The sequence below is a fragment of the Athene cunicularia genome (genome assembly GCF_003259725.1).
Source record: "Athene cunicularia isolate RWA chromosome 2 unlocalized genomic scaffold, athCun1 chr2_part1, whole genome shotgun sequence".
NCBI classification, from domain to species: domain Eukaryota; kingdom Metazoa; phylum Chordata; class Aves; order Strigiformes; family Strigidae; genus Athene; species Athene cunicularia.
This window is the reverse complement of record NW_020799095.1, coordinates 41,366,336-41,384,997: the sequence shown is the minus strand read 5'-3', so window position 1 is coordinate 41,384,997 and position 18,662 is coordinate 41,366,336. Positions and strand designations below refer to the sequence as shown.

Here is an 18,662-nt window from a genome sequence, read left to right as displayed (position 1 = left end):
ATATGTTTCCTGTGTGTACTTCTCATATCTTCTTATATCTCTTCCTGAAAATGTAGCCTCCCTGGGACCAATTTTGAAGGTTTTTCAGGATTTTTCGCCTTTGCTAAGATATGTAAAAACTTGTCAGTCCCTGTGCAGCTGAACGGCATGATGTCCGTGTGATACTCGGCAGCAGCAAACAGAGGGCTGTGCTTCTCCACTCCTTCAACAGCTATTCCCCTTGGTGTTGCACCATGATCCAACCACGGCAGATTAGCAACAACAGGGGAAAAAAGCCCATTCCTCCCACCCAATGGCTCTAATAGGGCAACATGTCAGTGTGTGTCTGACTGGAAAAGAAACCCATCTGGTAGGTGATACTAAAACTCAGAGAGTTGCTCATTTGATTCAGAAAGCTTCCTTTTTTTTTTTTTTTAAATGATTCAAGATGTGTTACAATAAGCAGAGCTGGATAACACACAATAATTTCTTCTAGGTGATAAATGGGAGGGCTTACTGAGGGTTACACAGTCCTAACTGCACACTCCCAGACTTCTTGGTGTTTTGAAGACTTCTTTGAACTCCTTCAAACCCAGCAGGACTTTCTTTCAACTCTGCAGTCACAGGTTCAGGGAGTGTTGGTGACTGTTCAGGTGTTAAGGGCCCAAGAGAATCTGGTGGATAACTCTGGGGTTACACCTAGTTTATTTAAGCCTGGCTAATAATCTCTTTTTAGCTGGATGTGCTTGTTTTTGGGTTTTGTTTGTTTGTGTTTTTTTCTGTTTGTTTTTTAAATTAAAAAAAAATATTTTTGTTCTCCAGGTCATATCACAGAAGTAAAAGAGAAAGCAGTTTTTCAAGCAGAGGGTTTGTTCCTGCAGTTTTTACTTTGCAAAAGTCCGTTTGTAATCTAAAAATATAAATGGGGGGAAGACACAGCACCAAAATGTCCTGGTTTTTAGGGACTGTGAGAAAAGCAAGTGAGCAAAACAAGGTAACATAAACAGGAAAGGAAAAGGAGCTCCACAATGCTGGAAACCTAAGTGTAAACATCTTTTTGTAAGAAGTTTTTCCACTGTATTTATGACACACCACTTACAGCCCTACCATGCCAGGGTCTGCACAGGGAAAAGTGGGAAGGTGACCTGTGATTAACCCTTCCTTCACTGGAGATTGAGGAACACATTTGCATTCAGCATTAGGGATTTTAGCATTTCACAGGAGGACTGGGCCTATGTCCTGCTGATATTTGCAATCCACATCCTTTCCACAACTGACCCTACATCATAGAGCTTTAAACTTTATTATTCATCTGTCTATAATGAAAAAAGACTGCTTACTTAAATTGTCTTCATCCTCCATGGTGGTTGCACCAGGACTCAGATACTTGAAGGGTGCTATGAAGGTTGACAGTATGCTTACTTTTTCTAGAAGAAAACAGAAGAAGAGCGACACATAAAATCAGTATTTTGTCAGTGCATTCTGACCTACTCCACACTTTTTCTCAGGTGAAAACATCTCACCAGTTCTGTTTCTTTTTTGTTTTTCCTAACTCTACAGCCCTACTAAAATTCACAGCACTTTAATACATTTATTACAGCTGGCACATGCAATACCAAATGCATGTGCCTTCCTGGTTTCTGCCCCTGTGTGGAGCTCCTTGGCCATGCTTCCAGCAATGGTGCCCAAGCACTGCAGATGTGGGAATGTGGGAGGCTTGAGTGGGTCCAGCTGGGAATGGGAGAGGAGGAGAGCTGGAGGCAGTCAGTCCTGTGTGAAGGGACTTGAGAACTGTTCTAATGGATGAGATGATCAACTCCCTCCTCTTCTTTCCTCTCCCTGACAGAGGCTGAACCAGAAGTCTCAGAGAAAGCTCAAGCATTGCTGGCACAAGAGACTATATCTACATTTAATTCTTCTAGAAATAGTTGATTTGAATTTTGGAAAACCTTTATGGGGTGCACAGTAAGCTATTAGCCAAACAATAAGAACCCTATTTGAAATCCTTCCTCTTCACATTTGTATTAAATGTAGCTCCTTCCACCTGCAGTTTCTGTTATCCTACAGATAGTAGATGGCACAGAACTTCCAGTGCCAGGATCAGCCTCTGCATTAGATGCTGGGACAGATTCAGCAAAATGAGAACTGATGCTGATTTATACTGGCTCAAATTTGGCTCAGGATTTATAGGGAAAAGTTGATGTTAAGATAAACACTAGAAACAGGGATATATTGAAGATATGTGGTTTATTTAGTTTGTTAACTAGTTTATTTCATTTGTTTAGGCTGAATTCCTTCTGACAAATTATGGGTACTTTGCTGAGTACCTACATCAACAGGGTGTCTACCTTAGGTAGCAGAAGAAACAAACACACCTTACAAAGTTGTTTCATAGATTTGAAGGACTTAGTTGCTTTCCTAAACTCTCTGCTTAGAAAGCCTCAGTTAGGTGGAAATACTCTAAATCCTGTACATTGTGAATAATGCTGGGCTTTCATCATGTGGCCAAAGCATCAAAAACCAAACCAAGAATATCCTCTTTTAAGTGACAGAGGAAAAATTTTCATGGGGATTTCCTTTACTGGTGAGGAAGTATTTATCTGAATTTCCTTAAACTACCTGGCTGCTAATCTACCACTGGTCTGAAGGCAGCCCAGATGAAGAGCTCAAACTTTTTCAGCAACATACCTGTTAGCTTTTTGGCCTGGTTCTTCCTACATTTTCAAATAATTCTTGCTCATGTTAAAGACTGTTATCAGAATCCATCAAAAATGACTGCAGATGTTTGCCCTTAGCTAGGTAACACTACAGCTCAACTCTATTATGAAAAAGCACAGTAAAAGCTGACTGCTCTTTGTTAAGTAAATACAATAAGTGTAATAAAAGATTGCCTGAAGAAAACCTTTCTCCATCCAGAAACCTTTCAGCCCAGACTAATATATAATTAGAGCACAAATTAGCCTCCTTGAATTGCACTTTCATTAAGGGATTGTAGTGATGTCATGAACCAGAAGAATGAAGCTATTTATGAATGCTTTAGCCAAAAGATTTTCCTAAGTGAATACTTTGACACTTTTTTGCTGAGGCGTTGCTTACTGAGAAATGTGGTATCTCTGTACAACACTATCTCAGTGCATGTGAGACTGTTGGGCTGTGATCAGGATAAAGACTGTTACTCTCTCCCAACTTCCTCAACTGGTTTCTTTGATTGAAGTGAAAAGAGAGTAGGCTTTTGGGACCTAATCCAAAGTCTACATTTGGTAAGGGGAACGCTTCAGATGATAGACGTAGGAACAGGGCAGTCCTTGGCATCAGCACCAGCAACGACTGTTGTGTCTGGCTACTGAGATGCAGTGAGATGAAGTGTAGTCCGCCTGTGCCTGACTGCTGACAGCTGTCAGACCTGCAGAACTAACCCTCCAGACACTGGATATCATACACAAACTTAAAGCTTCTTTGCTTAGAACATAGTCTCACTTCTCATAAAGAGTTAATCCATTAACCAAGCAATGAGGACACGTGCTTTTTTGCTGAGGTTGCTCATGCCCACTCCTGCCACCAATCGAAAAGCAAAACCATGTAATTTTTTTTACTGTTATTAGGTAAAGGAATATTCTATGATTTATCTTTCACCCCAACCAATTTTGTGCAATTGATAGGGTGAGATTTATGATGTGAATTTAAAATGTATTGAATTATTTTCCTGTTTGACTTAAGGGACCCTTTAGCCATTTTAAGATTTTGTTGTTACTGTTTCCCACCTGTCCCCAAAGACCTTGCTGGTACCTTTGCTTTGTGTGGCAGAGAAACAGGATGGCCTGTAAAATTTGCTACACTTTTAGAGCATCAGTGAAGGGGCTTGTGTCAAGCAAACTCAGGCAGGCCCTAATAGCAGGATATCTTTCAATCAATAGAGACAATTTAATATTTAAATCTATTGGTTGAGCAGTGGAAGGTTTAGTGTTGTGTCTGGAAGGACAAGAAGGGCAGGGTTTTTGAGTGAGCAATTTAAGAAGAGAAGAGCCATATTATGCACGTAACACAGATTAATTATTGAGCCTATGGAGGAGGGAAAGATAGATGATAGGATAATTAAATGTAGGTGTTTACAGGGAAGTAATCTGGCTAGGTATAAAACTACTCCTATGGTTGTACACTTCCGTCTATTGCATGTTATTGCCTATTACCATATATATATATACAGTAGGACACTACTTCAGCTTTATTGTAAATGTTGAAATTCTGTTATTTTTGTTTACCATTTCAGAACAAGATTAGAAGAGTTGTGTATTCACACTTTATGGTCCCTGTGTATTATAATGACCATCAGAATTAGTCTTATTTGCAGCAGTTTGATGAAATCTTATGAATAAGAATAAAGGACATGGCTGGATAAAAAAAAGCCATACAATGAAACACCTTTATGGACTCCTTTTTTCTCTCACTCTTCTCCTATGTTTTTGTTTGTTTGTTTGTTTGTTTTTTAGCAAAAAGAAGCAATGACAGGCAGCCCAAAATTATAGTGGATATTTTTACTTTATAATTGTAAATGTTCCCTGTATTTGTCTGAAGATATTATTTTTCAAGGATAGGAGAGAGGGTCTAAGAGAAGAAAAGACATTTCAAAATCTCTTTTCTTCAGAAAGGCAGAATACATAGTCCTACATTTTTGAGAACCAATACAGGAAGCTATTACTGCTTGCATTACAAATGTACCAAAAGCCTCTGATGATATGAAGGAGCTATTTCATGTAGGCCTACATGGATATAAAGAAAGCTGTAGTTACAATGGAAATTGAGAGACAAAAAGCAGGTATAGTGGGATTTATTTCTAGCTACCCTGGAATGCTAACGCAAGATGACAGTATCGTATTTTGTAGTGTATTCACTATAAAAACATCCTCCCAGATGATGCCAAGTGGAACTCTGCTCCAGTACCCTAAGCACAAAAATCACCATTTCTTCTGATGTGAAGCCCATTACAAGAAGAAACCTCATGCTCCTCTATTTTGGAATGGAAAAGGATTTCAGCTCACACTTTTTAAGTACATATTTTCTAACAACAGCAAATAGTTAAAAAATAATCATGAATATAAATCATTTAAACAAATCAAAAAAACATTGGCCAAGACACATTTTGCATGAAAAACTGAAAATTATTTAGCCTAAACGATTCAGCAAAGCCTGGTGTGTAAGGCAGCCAAGTTTCCACTAAAATCTGCTCTTTTTGTGATGTTCTTGCTCTGTGGATGCAGTCAGAAGACTGGTCACAGGTCCTGTAAATACACTTTTATTGTGAAGACAAGAATACACATACACTGCTATAAACAGCATTTGTGCCCTTCATACCTATCAGTATTTAAAGGGCACCAGACAATACGGCTTGATCATCAACTGTACTGAAGTTCTTTCACTCTCAATCACCTGAATAAAAGCAATGGGAACAGCAGGAGCTCAACACTTTAAAAAATCAGACCTTATACATGTTGGACAAATTGTTTAGCTTTAAGAAGAGCAGACTGAGTGGGGTCATAACAACAGTCTTCAAATACATGAAAAGCTGCTGCATAGAAGAAAGGAGCAAACTGTATTCCATGTGCATTAACACAACTAGGAGTAATGGACTTAAATTGCACCAAGGAAAATTCACTTTAAACATTAAAAAAAGCTTCCTAACAGTAAGGACAGTGCAGTACTGGAATAGATTGCTTATCAGGGAGGTTGGGGAGACGTTTGTGCTGAAGGGCTGTAGGAAGATGGTTGGTGTCAGCAGGCTGTTGCACCTACCCTTGGGTCCATCCCTTATAGTGTCTCCTATCCCTGTGGACCCCAGTAAAAAAACTCATTCTGGCCTTGAGATCAGGCAGCAGGTTCTAGCTCAAACTTGGAAAAGTGAGTAGTATTTGCTAACATTAGCTAATTTCTGAGCAGAAGCTTGTGGCATGCTCTTTTGCTTGGCAGCTAATGAGCACTATTAATAATTGTTTTTTTAAAATGCAACTTCTGAACACAAGAAGGATTTAGACAGATGGCTACCAGTGGTTTGCCAGATCAGTGTTAGCAATGTTTTACTGAATTAGTTTAATTCTCATATTCTAATTGATTACCATAAGCTACTTCACTTGTCAGAGGTTTCTTCAATAGTATTCCTTTAGAAACTCAATGTGGACAGTATAAACCAGTCCTAAACAATTTGTTTCATTTGCATGGAGTATGAATTACTCAGGAAGGGTCATTTCTGATGTAATAATGTAAACTTAGCTGTAAAGCCTCTTGAAAAAAAGCCTTATTTTTATTTTTCTAAAGCAGTATTTGCAGCTACTCAAATAGTTACATTTTTACAGTTGTGTTAGCCTTGAATTATTTTGAAAGGAGGGGATGCAGGGAGGGAAGAGAGCCTGCACATCAGGAAATTATTCTCTATCTTCTTTCTCATATCTTAGTTGGTTCAGGCTTGGACTGACAGTGATTGACAGGATGAGGGGATTCTTTACACAAAAGAAAAATATGGCAAATTTGCAGGGAAAATAGCAATGTCTTTAAAGCACAGCACTTACTGAGAAGGGCTTACAGCCTTCTAAATTATGACTTGTACAGCCACCATGATGCATCATTTCGTTTAAACGGACAGTTTCTAGATAGGGATTTACTTGCTTGGTGTCAGAATCAGCCTTTACAGCTGAATTTGAGAACCAGACATTGAGTCACGAGTTACCGAGAGTGTAGGGCTGCAGTGGCATTGCTCAAGTGCTTTTGGCTTCACAAGCAAAGGGGGAAAGCTCTGTGCCCACTCTGACAAAGCTATGTGGGGGTGCCTGTGAATGACCACCATGGTACCAGTGGGTCTGGGAGGACCATCTCTGTCCATCACCTCTTAGCTGTAGCGTTTAAGTTCAAGCGTGGTTGCTCTAAAGTCCTTTGGATGGCTTGTGTTACTGTACAGACACAGCAGCAACTTTGGCACAGCTGTATGCCTGATGCAGGAGTTCCAGCTTGGTGCCTTGTATTGCACAGGATAAATTCAAGCCTGCATATATTTGCAGGTAGCTGTTAACACATGCCAATTGCTCCTTGGTTTGCATTTTGGTCTCTTGCTCCTACACTGGGAGATCTGAAGGTGAAGCCTTGCTGGCATCATGAGCGCCATTGGTCGATGCAATTGGACCAGCACATCTAACTGAGCAGCCCAAGGTGGGAAAAAAGAGCCTGTGTACTGGAGGATACGAAAGGGTTAAAATATGTGGGACTGTTTCTGTCTGCAGATATGCTGTTTGGCATCCCCAGGAGTGTGGCCTCTGAGGTGGACAGTTACTAAAGATCTGCTTTTTATAATTGGTTTTCAATCCAAGGCTTTTGCAGAGATATCCCACCCTGGCCCACGTGGGAACAGTAAGGTAAGATTTTCTTGGAGGTAGCAGAGTAATAGGCTGAGAGAAAAAACTTCTGGTTGAAGAAGATTTTTTGCCTGGAACATTTTTCTTAAAAGCAGGGAGACAAGGGAATATTCAGATTAAGGAATTTAGGTTTTTAAAAGAAAAAAAAAAAGTATTCAACATTACTTTTTTTGTTCTCTGTTACAGCAGGGACCTGAAATGGAGATGTGAAATATCAGAGCACATTTTTTCTTGTCTGATAACCAAAGGGAAGACAAAACCAGGGAATTTGGATGGTCAGTGTTTCAGGTGAAGGCTTTCAGCTGCGTGAGGCAGTTTGTGCTTTGAGTTAGAAGTCAGAGGTATGAACCCAGAGCCATGAAGTCTTCCTCTGAAACAGGGTAATGAGCTGCTCAGTATAATGCAGCACCTGCACACCAAAGCACCTGCCCCCGTGCCTTGCCTGGAAGTCAGTCATGGCCTGCCAAGTGCAGGGGTTTGCTGTAAATAAATGTACTTGCTGCTATTATCATTTACTTATCTAGTTCTTTGGGCAGAGAATATCTTTCTGCTCTATCGTTGTTTGGTGCTTAGCAAAATGGGATCCTTGTCCAAGACGAGAGCTCTGAAATGCCATTATATTAAATAGCAATAACAGTTAATGGTATTATGAACTTTGAATGTGAAATGTCACTTAGCTCAGGGGGCTGGCAACTAGACTAGTCCTTCTACCTCTGAGCATCCTGTCTGGCTGTTTACTACCCAGAACTGCTACTCTTGGAAAGCTTTTTGGAAAGATATGTGAAATGTTCTGCTAGTGATGATCCAACCCCTAACAGGCAGTGGCAGGTTCATGTCCTGTGCTCTGGCCACTCTGCAGCCCTACGTCCCACCAGGGCCTCCACACATGGCCACTCTCCTTTACTCTGAGGTCAAAGTAACTTCTAGTTTATCACTTAGAAGCAGAAAGGGTCACCAATAAAGCCATGCACGTGATTTGTACAGATCCATCCAATATCATTTGAGATATGGGATATATACTCTGGGCTATGTTGAATTGATCACATCATGGGCCTTAGCCAATGTATGCAGCATCTGGGACATTATTTCTTACCACAGCAGCATGTTCTGCAGCTCTCTTCTCCTCCTTTTCCAGAATGGAGATAGTGAGTTTTAGTTGCAGTTGCACCACATGAATGTAAATAGGCGTTTGAGTAGACAGATCTCAAGGACTGTACTTCAGCGCTCCGTAATAGCCCACTCCAAGCTCCTTTACCATGAAAGACCATTTACAGAATGAAACACATTGTATTGTGAAATACTAGTTTCTTATTACTTCTGGTAAAGAGCAAAGTAAGTAAAAACACAAGGTGGTTGATGGATTTTTTTATAAGAAATGCAATCTGTATGTGTGTTGTTCTCTATTAGATTCCACAGAAATCAATCTGAAATCTAGTTCAGCCTAGTAAAATTAGATCTAAAACTATTTAATTTTGTTGCAAGAGTGTTTTTCTCTCCTGATACTTCGCTTGAGGACACACAGAGCTAAAAACTGTTGAGTTATTATCAGTTTATGTGCATCTTCGTCTGCCTGTGGAGTGTACTGTATTATGTATTTTCTAAGTAAGTGATCTGGCTGTGGCTTGAAGGTGGCAGTTTAAAAATCATGTCTTTGCAAGCTTCTTATGCTATTCGAACATTCATTTTGGAAATATTTTTATTTTGCATTCTATAAACTGTGACAGGCTTTTTTTCCCTCTTTTTTCCTCTCCCTTTTTTGGGGATGTCATCACTTTAGAAAACAGGAGAAGCACAAGAGAGAATAATTGCATAAAAACAATCAGCGCTCAGCTCTGTGTGCTGAAGTCTTGCAATGGAGACTATAAAAATCGCCAGTGGATTTATTAAAGATATAATAAATCTGCATGATTAATGTTACCTATGACTATTGAATGCCAACTGCATATCAAACAGTATTATCAAAGAGCATCTATCTACACATTTATGCAAACTGTAGGGTTTCTTCACTCACATAGGAAACTAGTTTGGTCAGTATTAAAGTGAACAGGCTAAATTTTCATTAGGCAGCGTCTATGTCTATACAGAAGTCTGCACTACGTAAGGAGACATAGCTAAACTTGGACAGAAAACTGTATGAAAATTCTCAATTTGGCTTAAGAGAGGTTTGCCCATCACTAATTTAAACCTGTTAACTAAATTATGGCTATTCAAAACATAAGTGGTCTATGCCAAAGTAAGAGTATCAAAGATAGCAAAGGTATTTAGAAGGATGCCTTGAACCAGTAGAGATGAGGTCTGGGGAAGAAAAGCAGCTGCCTATGCAGGCAGTGCTACAGACTCTCAGGACTGTGCATGCAGAAGGACACGGAAGATGCAAAGCTCTGTGCTACACTACCTGATTTTGAAAGGTTCTGCCACCTTCTGAAACCAGCAGCCCATTTGGGTACTTAAAGTCTAAGGTGCAACTCCAGCTCTCCAAATGCTGAGTCTCCAAGTTCAGCCATCATCTGCTGTAAGAGGGGCTGGACAACCCTAGGAGGGACGGATCTCACTTTACCTTCAGAGATGAGCATCAGCATGAACATGTATAGATAAATGCCTGCTGAGATAAGTACAATAAATCCCTCACAGAAGGTGCCTATTGATTTTATTTGGGACCTGGACTGTTGATTTAGACTAAAAGACTAGTCCAAAGTTAGCAGATATAATTTCTACCCTACCTGGCCAGGAAGTCTTGACCTGTGTTCTGGTGGGTGTTATCACTGCCTGTGGCTGGATCACCTGGTGCAGAGGGAGATCTTCTTCTTCCCTGAGCAATGCAGCCCTAGCAAGAAGGCTCTGCTGTTGACAGGCTTTCCTGATACTGTTTCAGTACTTCATCTTCATATAGGTTTGGGTAACAAACTGAAGAGTGTGTTACTGAAGGAGGGATCAGGACTCCTTTGTTCTCAGAGCTCATGCTGAGGGCACTCAAAGAATTGCAAACATTAGGACTTACTAACTGGGGAAACTGTAAGAAGATGTTTGTTTAGGTGCAGTGTAGATGAACAGCTAAGTATTTCTTTTATACTTTACAAGATGATAGCTTCCCTCTATATAATCTGTGGATCACCTAACATGGACATGATGTGCTTCACCTCAACACAAACTGTTCTTTTAGTTCTAAGATTTCATTCTCCAACCTGCAATAATGTATACAAATGCACATAGAGATATAGCTGTTCATCTCCCCTCCATAACTGATGAAGGGACTAACATGAGAGTGCCCTAGTGGAGGGCAGACATTGACTGTTAGCACTCCCCTTTGAGCTGTAACCCCCTCCTTCCCAAACTGAAAACCTGCTTAAACGTTAGGAAATGAATGGCCTGCATCACAAAGGTCCAGACAGCAATTAGTGATGAAAGGCTTTTTAAAAATCTGCTCTCTGTTCATCTACAGTAAGCCAGCCAAGTATGACCTCTCTCTTGTACTTCCATAATAATGCATATTTAAGCTGAATCCTGCCCTGATTTATCCTTTATAACATGAGGTAGTCTTGTATTAACCAATCTGTCTGTAGGCAGAAAGTTAAAGGCACTACAGTTATAATTTAGGAATGCTCTTACTGAGATACGTGTGCTTACTGAGAGCAAACAATTAACTCCAGGTGATATAAGAGGGCTGAGATTTACAGGGTTTTCTCAGACAAGATACCACTGACAGAAGTCAGGTCTGCTAATTGAGCCAGTTATTTAAGTATTTAGGCACTTAAATTCCCATTTGACCCTGTGGGAGCTGAGACAGCTAAAAGGAGTTAGAGGCTGTCCTGGGGCTGTCCCAGGTGTTGGGGACACCAACAGTGCCATTTACTACAAAGCAACTGTTCCAGTTTCACCTGTTAAGGCATGAGCCTTTAATATTTATTAAGCTTTCTATCACAGCTTGCACAGAGTCTGAAAGCTTCAGGTTCATCACTGCTACTTTGTTAGTATTTTCTTTTTATCTTTTCAGTCTTTATTCAATCTCAGCACAAATGGCTTCAAATCTATCCCTCAATTAAGAGCAGTGACAAAGGAAAAGTTGGCTAAAGCTTTACAAAGAAGGTTCAGTTTTCAGAGTGATGCAAAGGAAACTTGACACCTGACTCCCATCAACAATAATAATGGGGGCTATGCATCTAACTTTTTCTGCATTGTGCTGACATTGTACCCTTGAATGGTAGTACACTCCAATAATTCTCCAAAGATGAGGCAGCTTATTTTCTCTGCCATTGCTGCTTTGCTGGCATTTTTATGGCATTCCCAGAAGTACTACCTGTCAGTTAGTACTTCCAAGGATGGCATTGCTTTGGGGTGATTGAGGATTGATGTAATTAAAGAGAAGGCAGTCTACTGCTTGCCTGAGGGTATTTTATATCAAGCATTTCACTGCACAGCTACGACTGATGATTTAAATGATGACAAAGTTAAGCTGTTCTGTATGTGCAACAGTGATTCGAACAGGGAGTTCAGGGATTTAGGTCCTGTGTTTCAATCTAAGAGAATTCTGAGAATGCTGCGGAAATGGAGCTTTCTAGGAATACTACAACCTTCTCATGAGCCATTTAATAAAATCACTGAAAACTCCCAAAGACTAGTCACAGGAAGGGACTAGCCCCAGTCACAGCTAGGGATTAGAAAAAATATTGTTTGGGAATTATTTGGAAAGGAATAGAAAAAAAAGGTATATAATATTACATAATTGAATAAATCCACTAGGTGCAGTTGTTGTCTTAAGTGGCATTATCCAGTTAAATCTACACATGCTTTTGTACGTATCCACATCTGGAGCAGTCACTGTAGGCTTTTTTTATAGTTGGTGAAGACTTAGTCAATATGGCCTATGACATAAGAGTACATTAAATTAATCCTAAAGTAAGTATATATTAGTTCTGTAGCTTCAACACGTTGAGAGCCATGTGAAATATCAGGCATATTATTTTCTCAGTGTTTGCTTCTTAATAAACTGATGAAGTGGTAAAATTCAATAGGAAAGCTGCTCTTTAATACTTCAGACAAGAGTTTGATAAGGATGGTTTGGGAACATAAACCAGCTCTTTCTGCAGAAAGAAGAGGAATCCTTTTCTCTTCTCTGCTATAATGTCCATAAACTCCAATTACATTTATAACTTTGCATTAAATTAAATATGTAATTTTACACAAGCACTTTAAAAGTCTACTAAATATCCAATAACAGTTTTCTTTATTCCCTTGTTAGCAGCTGCCATGGCAGCAGGACTTGCACAAGAACGAAAGTGATTTAGTGCATTGATTTGCAGTTGGCACAGCCCTCTGTTCTCAAACAGAACTGATTAGCTTAGCAGGAAAGTGCCATTTACTTTTTATCGCGTTTCTTTTCTGCTCATCTCCCTTAGGTGGCTGCCAAGAGGAACAGCAGAACTGTAACCTCCTGAGCAGGTTGCTTACTTTCTTCAGCTCCAAATTCTGCAGTTCTGAGGACTAATTTGTCTGGATGGTGCTGCAGCATCAATACACATGCCAGGGTTACTACTTTGATTTGCTTTAAACAGGTCCCAGTGAGCTCTTTCAGGCTGTTTCTACACAAAATTAACCCTGACAAGACAACCCAAGTCCCATCTAAGCCAGGATTTTAGTTTTGGGGTTTTTTTTTCAACATTTACTGGAAAAGCTAATAGGACATTAAGGCATAATGTCTAGCTGGAAAGATTTCTCCTATGTCACTATTGCTTCATAGACTGACCCTAGGGCTTGCCTTCTAATACATAACATTTGGAGGACTGTGTATACACTTCTGTACCTCTGATCTTCTGTATATTGAAGCTGCTGGGGAAACTCTTGATTCACCAGTTAAAAGTAAAGATTTTCTGCAGCACAGAATGACTAGCAGCTGCAGTAAAAACAGTGGGAGTCATTGAATTAGCAATTATTTTTCCTTGAAGACCAATTCATGACAGAAGTTCAGTTTGCTTTGGATAAGACTCCATAATTTTACAGGTCAGATCCTCAGCTGGAGTGAGCCTGTGTGGATTTATTGAAGTCTATGAGCATACACGGATTCGTACCAGCTGAGGTCAGTGGAACAACGTTGTTTCGGACCAGTTGAGGATCTGATTCCATGAAGTTATCATGACTATTCAGTCTTGTTAGTCCTTCACATTTCTCATGCAAACTGCTCAAAAATTCCACAAAGTCAAAGCTTCTCAGGGGTGTTAGAAATTTCCAAGTCTGTTTTTACTGAGAAATAAGAAGAAAAAAATAGGAATGGGTGGGAGGCTGGAAACCATGGTTCAAAGCTATTTCTGGAAACAAAGATGAAAAGATAAAGAGGGAAGAGAGAATTTCCTTCCTACCTTCTAGCTGAAATTCACTCTTAACAATATTAATCCTTTTCGACTCTTTACAGTTAGCAGAGATGAAGAGGCTAATCTCTGCCTCTTCTACACTGGAGGCTCCATTAGTTCTACTAAATAGCTGGTGCAGCACTACATATGCATTTACCTCCCCTCTCCTTTGATCTCAGCAAGAGATTATAATACAGCTCCCATGCTCTGTTCTTTCATTTTAAAATGCAAAAGCAATCTGAAACTTTTTTCCCTCTGGCACAGGAAATCCTGGTGAGGAGAAGGCCCCTTTACTAGAAAATGTATAGCTCACACTCTTCAAATGTATCTAACTCCATTAGATGTGTGAATTCAGTATCTTTTATTCCCTCTTACAAGCCATCTTTCCTCTTTCCACAACAACAAAGAAAACCGTCTTTTCTGGTAAAGCAGGAGTTATTTGAACTGCACTGATTCAAAAGACCACAGTATCTGCCATAGCTAATGAGCTCCTAACAAACTAAGGATGAGCTGATAGGGGAACATGACTACAGTCCTCTCCTAAACCACCAGAAAATAAAAGCTACCTCTGTACAGGAATTAAACTACTGCAGAAGTGGGTTTACTCACTGTCAGCAAGACCTTACTCTTTATACAAGTTTTTCTGTAACTAGTGGCAAATTCTAATGACCATAAATTGAATTTTAGGATAAGATGAATTGACCTTTAAACTCCATTGATCACAAAGGCAATTTTGTGTGATTGGCTAACATTTGTTCAGATGAAACCCATGTCATATGTCTGCTCATCAACAGATTTATTCACACTTGCTTCCTTGAAATGTCCTCCTTGACTTGCATCTAGGTTTTCATCCTGCAGAAGCTCAGGCACAAGGTGAGAGAAGAAGGGAAAATAATGGCACTACAGTCTAGGCACAACATGGTGTCAGAAGGTGTCTGACGCTCATACCTGTAGCTGGTTGTTATAGAAATATAGATAGAGGCAGAAGGTTGTAGCCTCCAAAGTGGATCCTCTAACCCTGCATCAGAGCCCAAGAGACTTAGGTTTGGAGAGCATCAGATATCTTGAAAAGTGGCACACAGGTGAGAGCTGCCTTAGTGATGTTTTGATCAAAATCGTCAGTAATAAGCACTGAAGATTAAAGTGTGTCCTAAATCCCATCCCTCTTCAGGGCTTGGGGAGCTTGCTTAGGGTCACTGGGAGGGATCCCTTCTGTTTGGAACTTCTTCCTGAGGACTGATGTCCAGACTCTGTCCTTCAAACTGGGAAGAAACAGGAGCAGAGATCATGTCTTTTAAGAGATGGGGTAGCTGGGGGATGGCAGTGAAGGAAGACCCTTTCACGCAGTGTGACACAGTTACTTCATTTATCCAGAGCAGGGCTGTGGCAGGGCTGGAGACAGACTGACACTCCTGGGGCTGGGACTTAAGCTCCAGCAAAGGTTGGGTTGTGGGCAGGGTGGGGGAAACCTGGGGACTGGGCGGGGAAGGGAATGTCCATCAATGCTCTCAGGGACCTGACAATCAGCAGACTTTTAATACAGACTGGCTATCTGCACATACAGTTCCTGTTGTATGTATATTTTAATTATTTTCTATATATATTTTAACCTTTAGATTAGACCAGTGAGTTTTTAATATAGGAAAAATAATAATGAGCATTTAACAGTAATCCTGCTTTTTCCCACTGTCAATTTCAACAGGCATTAATCCACCCAAAATACCAGTCCTTGCAGTAATCACACACGTAATGACAGTGCTCAATGAGTCCTCGCTTGACTTCCAAGCCTATTGATTAATATATACCAGGTTCTGATACTCATCAAAGACACTGTGAACTACCACTGTGTGACTTCTCTCCTGACCATCTTGCAGCAGATCCTACAGTGCAGGAACATGCCTACCCCCCCATCAGTGCTAGGTCACCATCCTGAGCACAGACCCTTTGCTGATGGGTGACAGTGACCGCGCCCTGGAGGAGCCAGCGTGCATCTGTGGGCAGTAAGCGCCAGGACAGGGAAGAGCTGGCGCTGCCACCGGGCTCATCTGAGGAACTCCCTGATGGGGCCAGCTGGCAGCTGCAGGGTGGATGGTGTCTTTCTTACGCTACCATACATAAATGCGAGGTCGGTATAGCAAACCAATACTTACAACCTCAGTTCTTCAGTATTAGAAATGGGCTGTGCTCTGGTTTGTTCAGTTTTGTAGTATTTTTGTTCAAATTCTGAATCCAGGATAGCGCAATGTATTTGGAGTTATGGGGGTCACATCTGTATTGCCATGGCTAAAGACCAAGACATCACAACCATATTTATTAACTTTTCCAGGGCATTTGACTGTCCAGGACCATTCAGAGTGTCCAGGAGCATTCATGCTAAGAAAATTGAAGTACTTTGGCCTTGGCTGAGCTTCAGCGGAGGGATTTGCTTCATATTTGTTAACAAAAGAGAGCAAGAGAGAGAGAGGGAGAAAGAAAAGGTGGTAATCTGTCTCCAGGAGTAGCCACACAGTAAATCTCCAGTGAACACAGTTTTATGGGAAAAAGTCTGTTTTCACTGTTCTGCTTCCAGACTTTATAGATGGTGCTCAGGATAAATGCAATTGTCTAATGCTGATGATTTAAATGCAAACAATCCCATCGTTCATTTACTCAGTCCTGAGTGACAAAACTTCAGAGTTGTAATGTGACCTCTGCCACTTCCACAAATGACTTATTAGCAAAAAAATGAACTTGTTCAATTCAAATAGAAACAAAGAAAACCAAAGCCATATCTTCCCCCCAAAGGGACAAGAAAAACATAAAGTCACACTCCACATGGCCCTGATACAGTAAGGTTGTTCAGGCTGCAGATTGAAGTCTGTATCATTGATATGTATATAGCTAAGTATCTGTCTAGCTCGTGTCTACTGCTGAGTGATTTTCTCAGTGGTTTTAAGCTTTTTCTTCCATTTGCATCAGACTTTGATTCTTCCAGATACACTTGTCAGTAGAATTTGCTCAAATGCACTTTGTAAACACATTTCAGTCTATGCAAACTATTTGTTTTGACTGTTCACTACTCATGCTGTGTAACCAGCTACCTAAGGCAAACTGCAGTTTTCCAGTGCTTTTGCAGATGACTGATCCCTCAAGTCCCCTGAACTGTTTTGCAAATCTCTACTGTAATCTGTCTCCAGTCACCCAATAAGGTTACCAAAAGCTATTTCTCAGTGACATAAGAAGGGTCACTATCTGTTGGCTCTTAACAGATACACTTAGTGTCCTGACAGAAATGAAAACAACGATGGAGTGATTTGCACACACACAAAATAAGTTGGAAAAATAACATTTTCATGAATCATTTTAACCCTACCACATTTAAAATGTAAAAGTAACTTCCAAATCTCTTTATAAACCAATAATAGATGGTCAGCCTGCACAATTCTTCATTAAAAATACGTACGATAAAGCTTTTAATATAGATGCATATTAAGTCCTTGGCCTATCTCTAATTGTGCTGCTGATGAAGAGATCTGGAGGTCTGGACTGCATGAATACATCCCCAGTTTAAATCCATTGAGTAAGTTACGGCAATACCCTCTGTTTTTTACCATGTAAAAAGTGATGTGATTTCTGCTCCTGATGAATGGCAGCGGTCCTCCTTTCCTGGTGAATAAAACCAGAGACCCTATCAAGACTAAACCATAACAAATCCCCTGACTGCTCCAGATTCTTTCATCTGGTCAGCTTGATGCTTAGCACAGCAATGGCTAAGGTTAGATGAGATGATCCCCACTCCGACTGTCTTTGACTTGTAACAACTCCCAGTGCCACGTTGTTAAAAGACTGGTGGACTAGTACAGAATTAACACTGCATTCATGTGCAGAGAGCCCTATGGAACAAATGTGTTGTTTTTATGGTTAGCATGGGTTTATGGGAATGATCTGCAGAAGAAAACCTACTGCTAATGACACATCTGCAGGCAAAGGTGCAACAGCGTTTGGAGTGCAACAGAACAGGGCTCCCAAATGTGCATCATTCAGCATAGCTCCATGTATTACCTCAGTGTAGTCCCAGGCAACTCCTGGGGCCATATTTATTTCTGACAACCTAGTTAGAAACATATGTTATGGATTGGAATATTTTGCATTTTTTAATGTCTGGACTGGGGTCGCACCCAGAGGCTTCCAGACTCTTGTAAATGACAACCTCTGACTCAGAGTGCGCATAGCCCAAAATATCTTGTTATGACTCCTTGGGGTAACATCATTACATGTGGCATAATTAAGAAAAAAATAAAGATATCTGACCTAAAATAGGCAGCATGTATTTTTAAGCATAGAGAAAGGTCATTTGGTACTGTTATTTTGAGGACTTTGCTGACACTGTCTTTTCTGTAACATTCTAATTTCAATGCTGCTATCTATAGCCCTTTGTGTAGATTTGTCCTTTCAATGTGCACTGTTGTCAATGAAAAGATACTGTAAGCTGGTTTCAAGGTGTGAGTCAGAAAAAGCTGGCAAAAAGATGCCCTGAAATTTTCAAAGCCATGCTGCATATCTTCAGTTTTAGTGGTGATGCATGTAATGCTCTGCAGTTTGGAAAATCTCTGTGGTAAGTTGCCTCCATCTACAAAAAAGAGCCAAGGTCATCCAAAAGGATTTTACCATGTGATGACAATGATTATCAACTCTTGCGGACAACCTTGGAGATCTATTATGGATGATGTCTACAAGAGAGCATACATTCACATCACCTTTGCATACATACATACTATATTTACGGGAACCTTTGTGGTTTTTCAAACACAGACACCAAGATTGTAAATCATAGCTTCCAAATACCTAAACATATACAGGAGACACCTACACCTCAGAGCTTTTGGCATCCAGCTAAGATACTCATGTTTGAAACACGGCTCCCCATGTCCAAGAGAAAATCTTTGTATGTGTTTTAAAGAGTAAGGCT

At 40.3% G+C, this 18,662-nt stretch overlaps 1 protein-coding gene across 1 annotated transcript in view; it reads right to left on the bottom strand.

Moving 5' to 3' along the window:
- The window catches only part of ADARB2 (adenosine deaminase, RNA specific B2 (inactive)), a 282,450-nt gene that overhangs the window by 112,497 nt on the left and 151,291 nt on the right, over nt 1-18,662 (bottom strand). Inside the window, exon 2 of the mRNA XM_026842993.1 lies at nt 1,320-1,406. Within this exon, the coding sequence (XP_026698794.1) occupies nt 1,320-1,406 (87 nt within the window). The remainder of the gene's footprint in view (nt 1-1,319; nt 1,407-18,662) is intronic.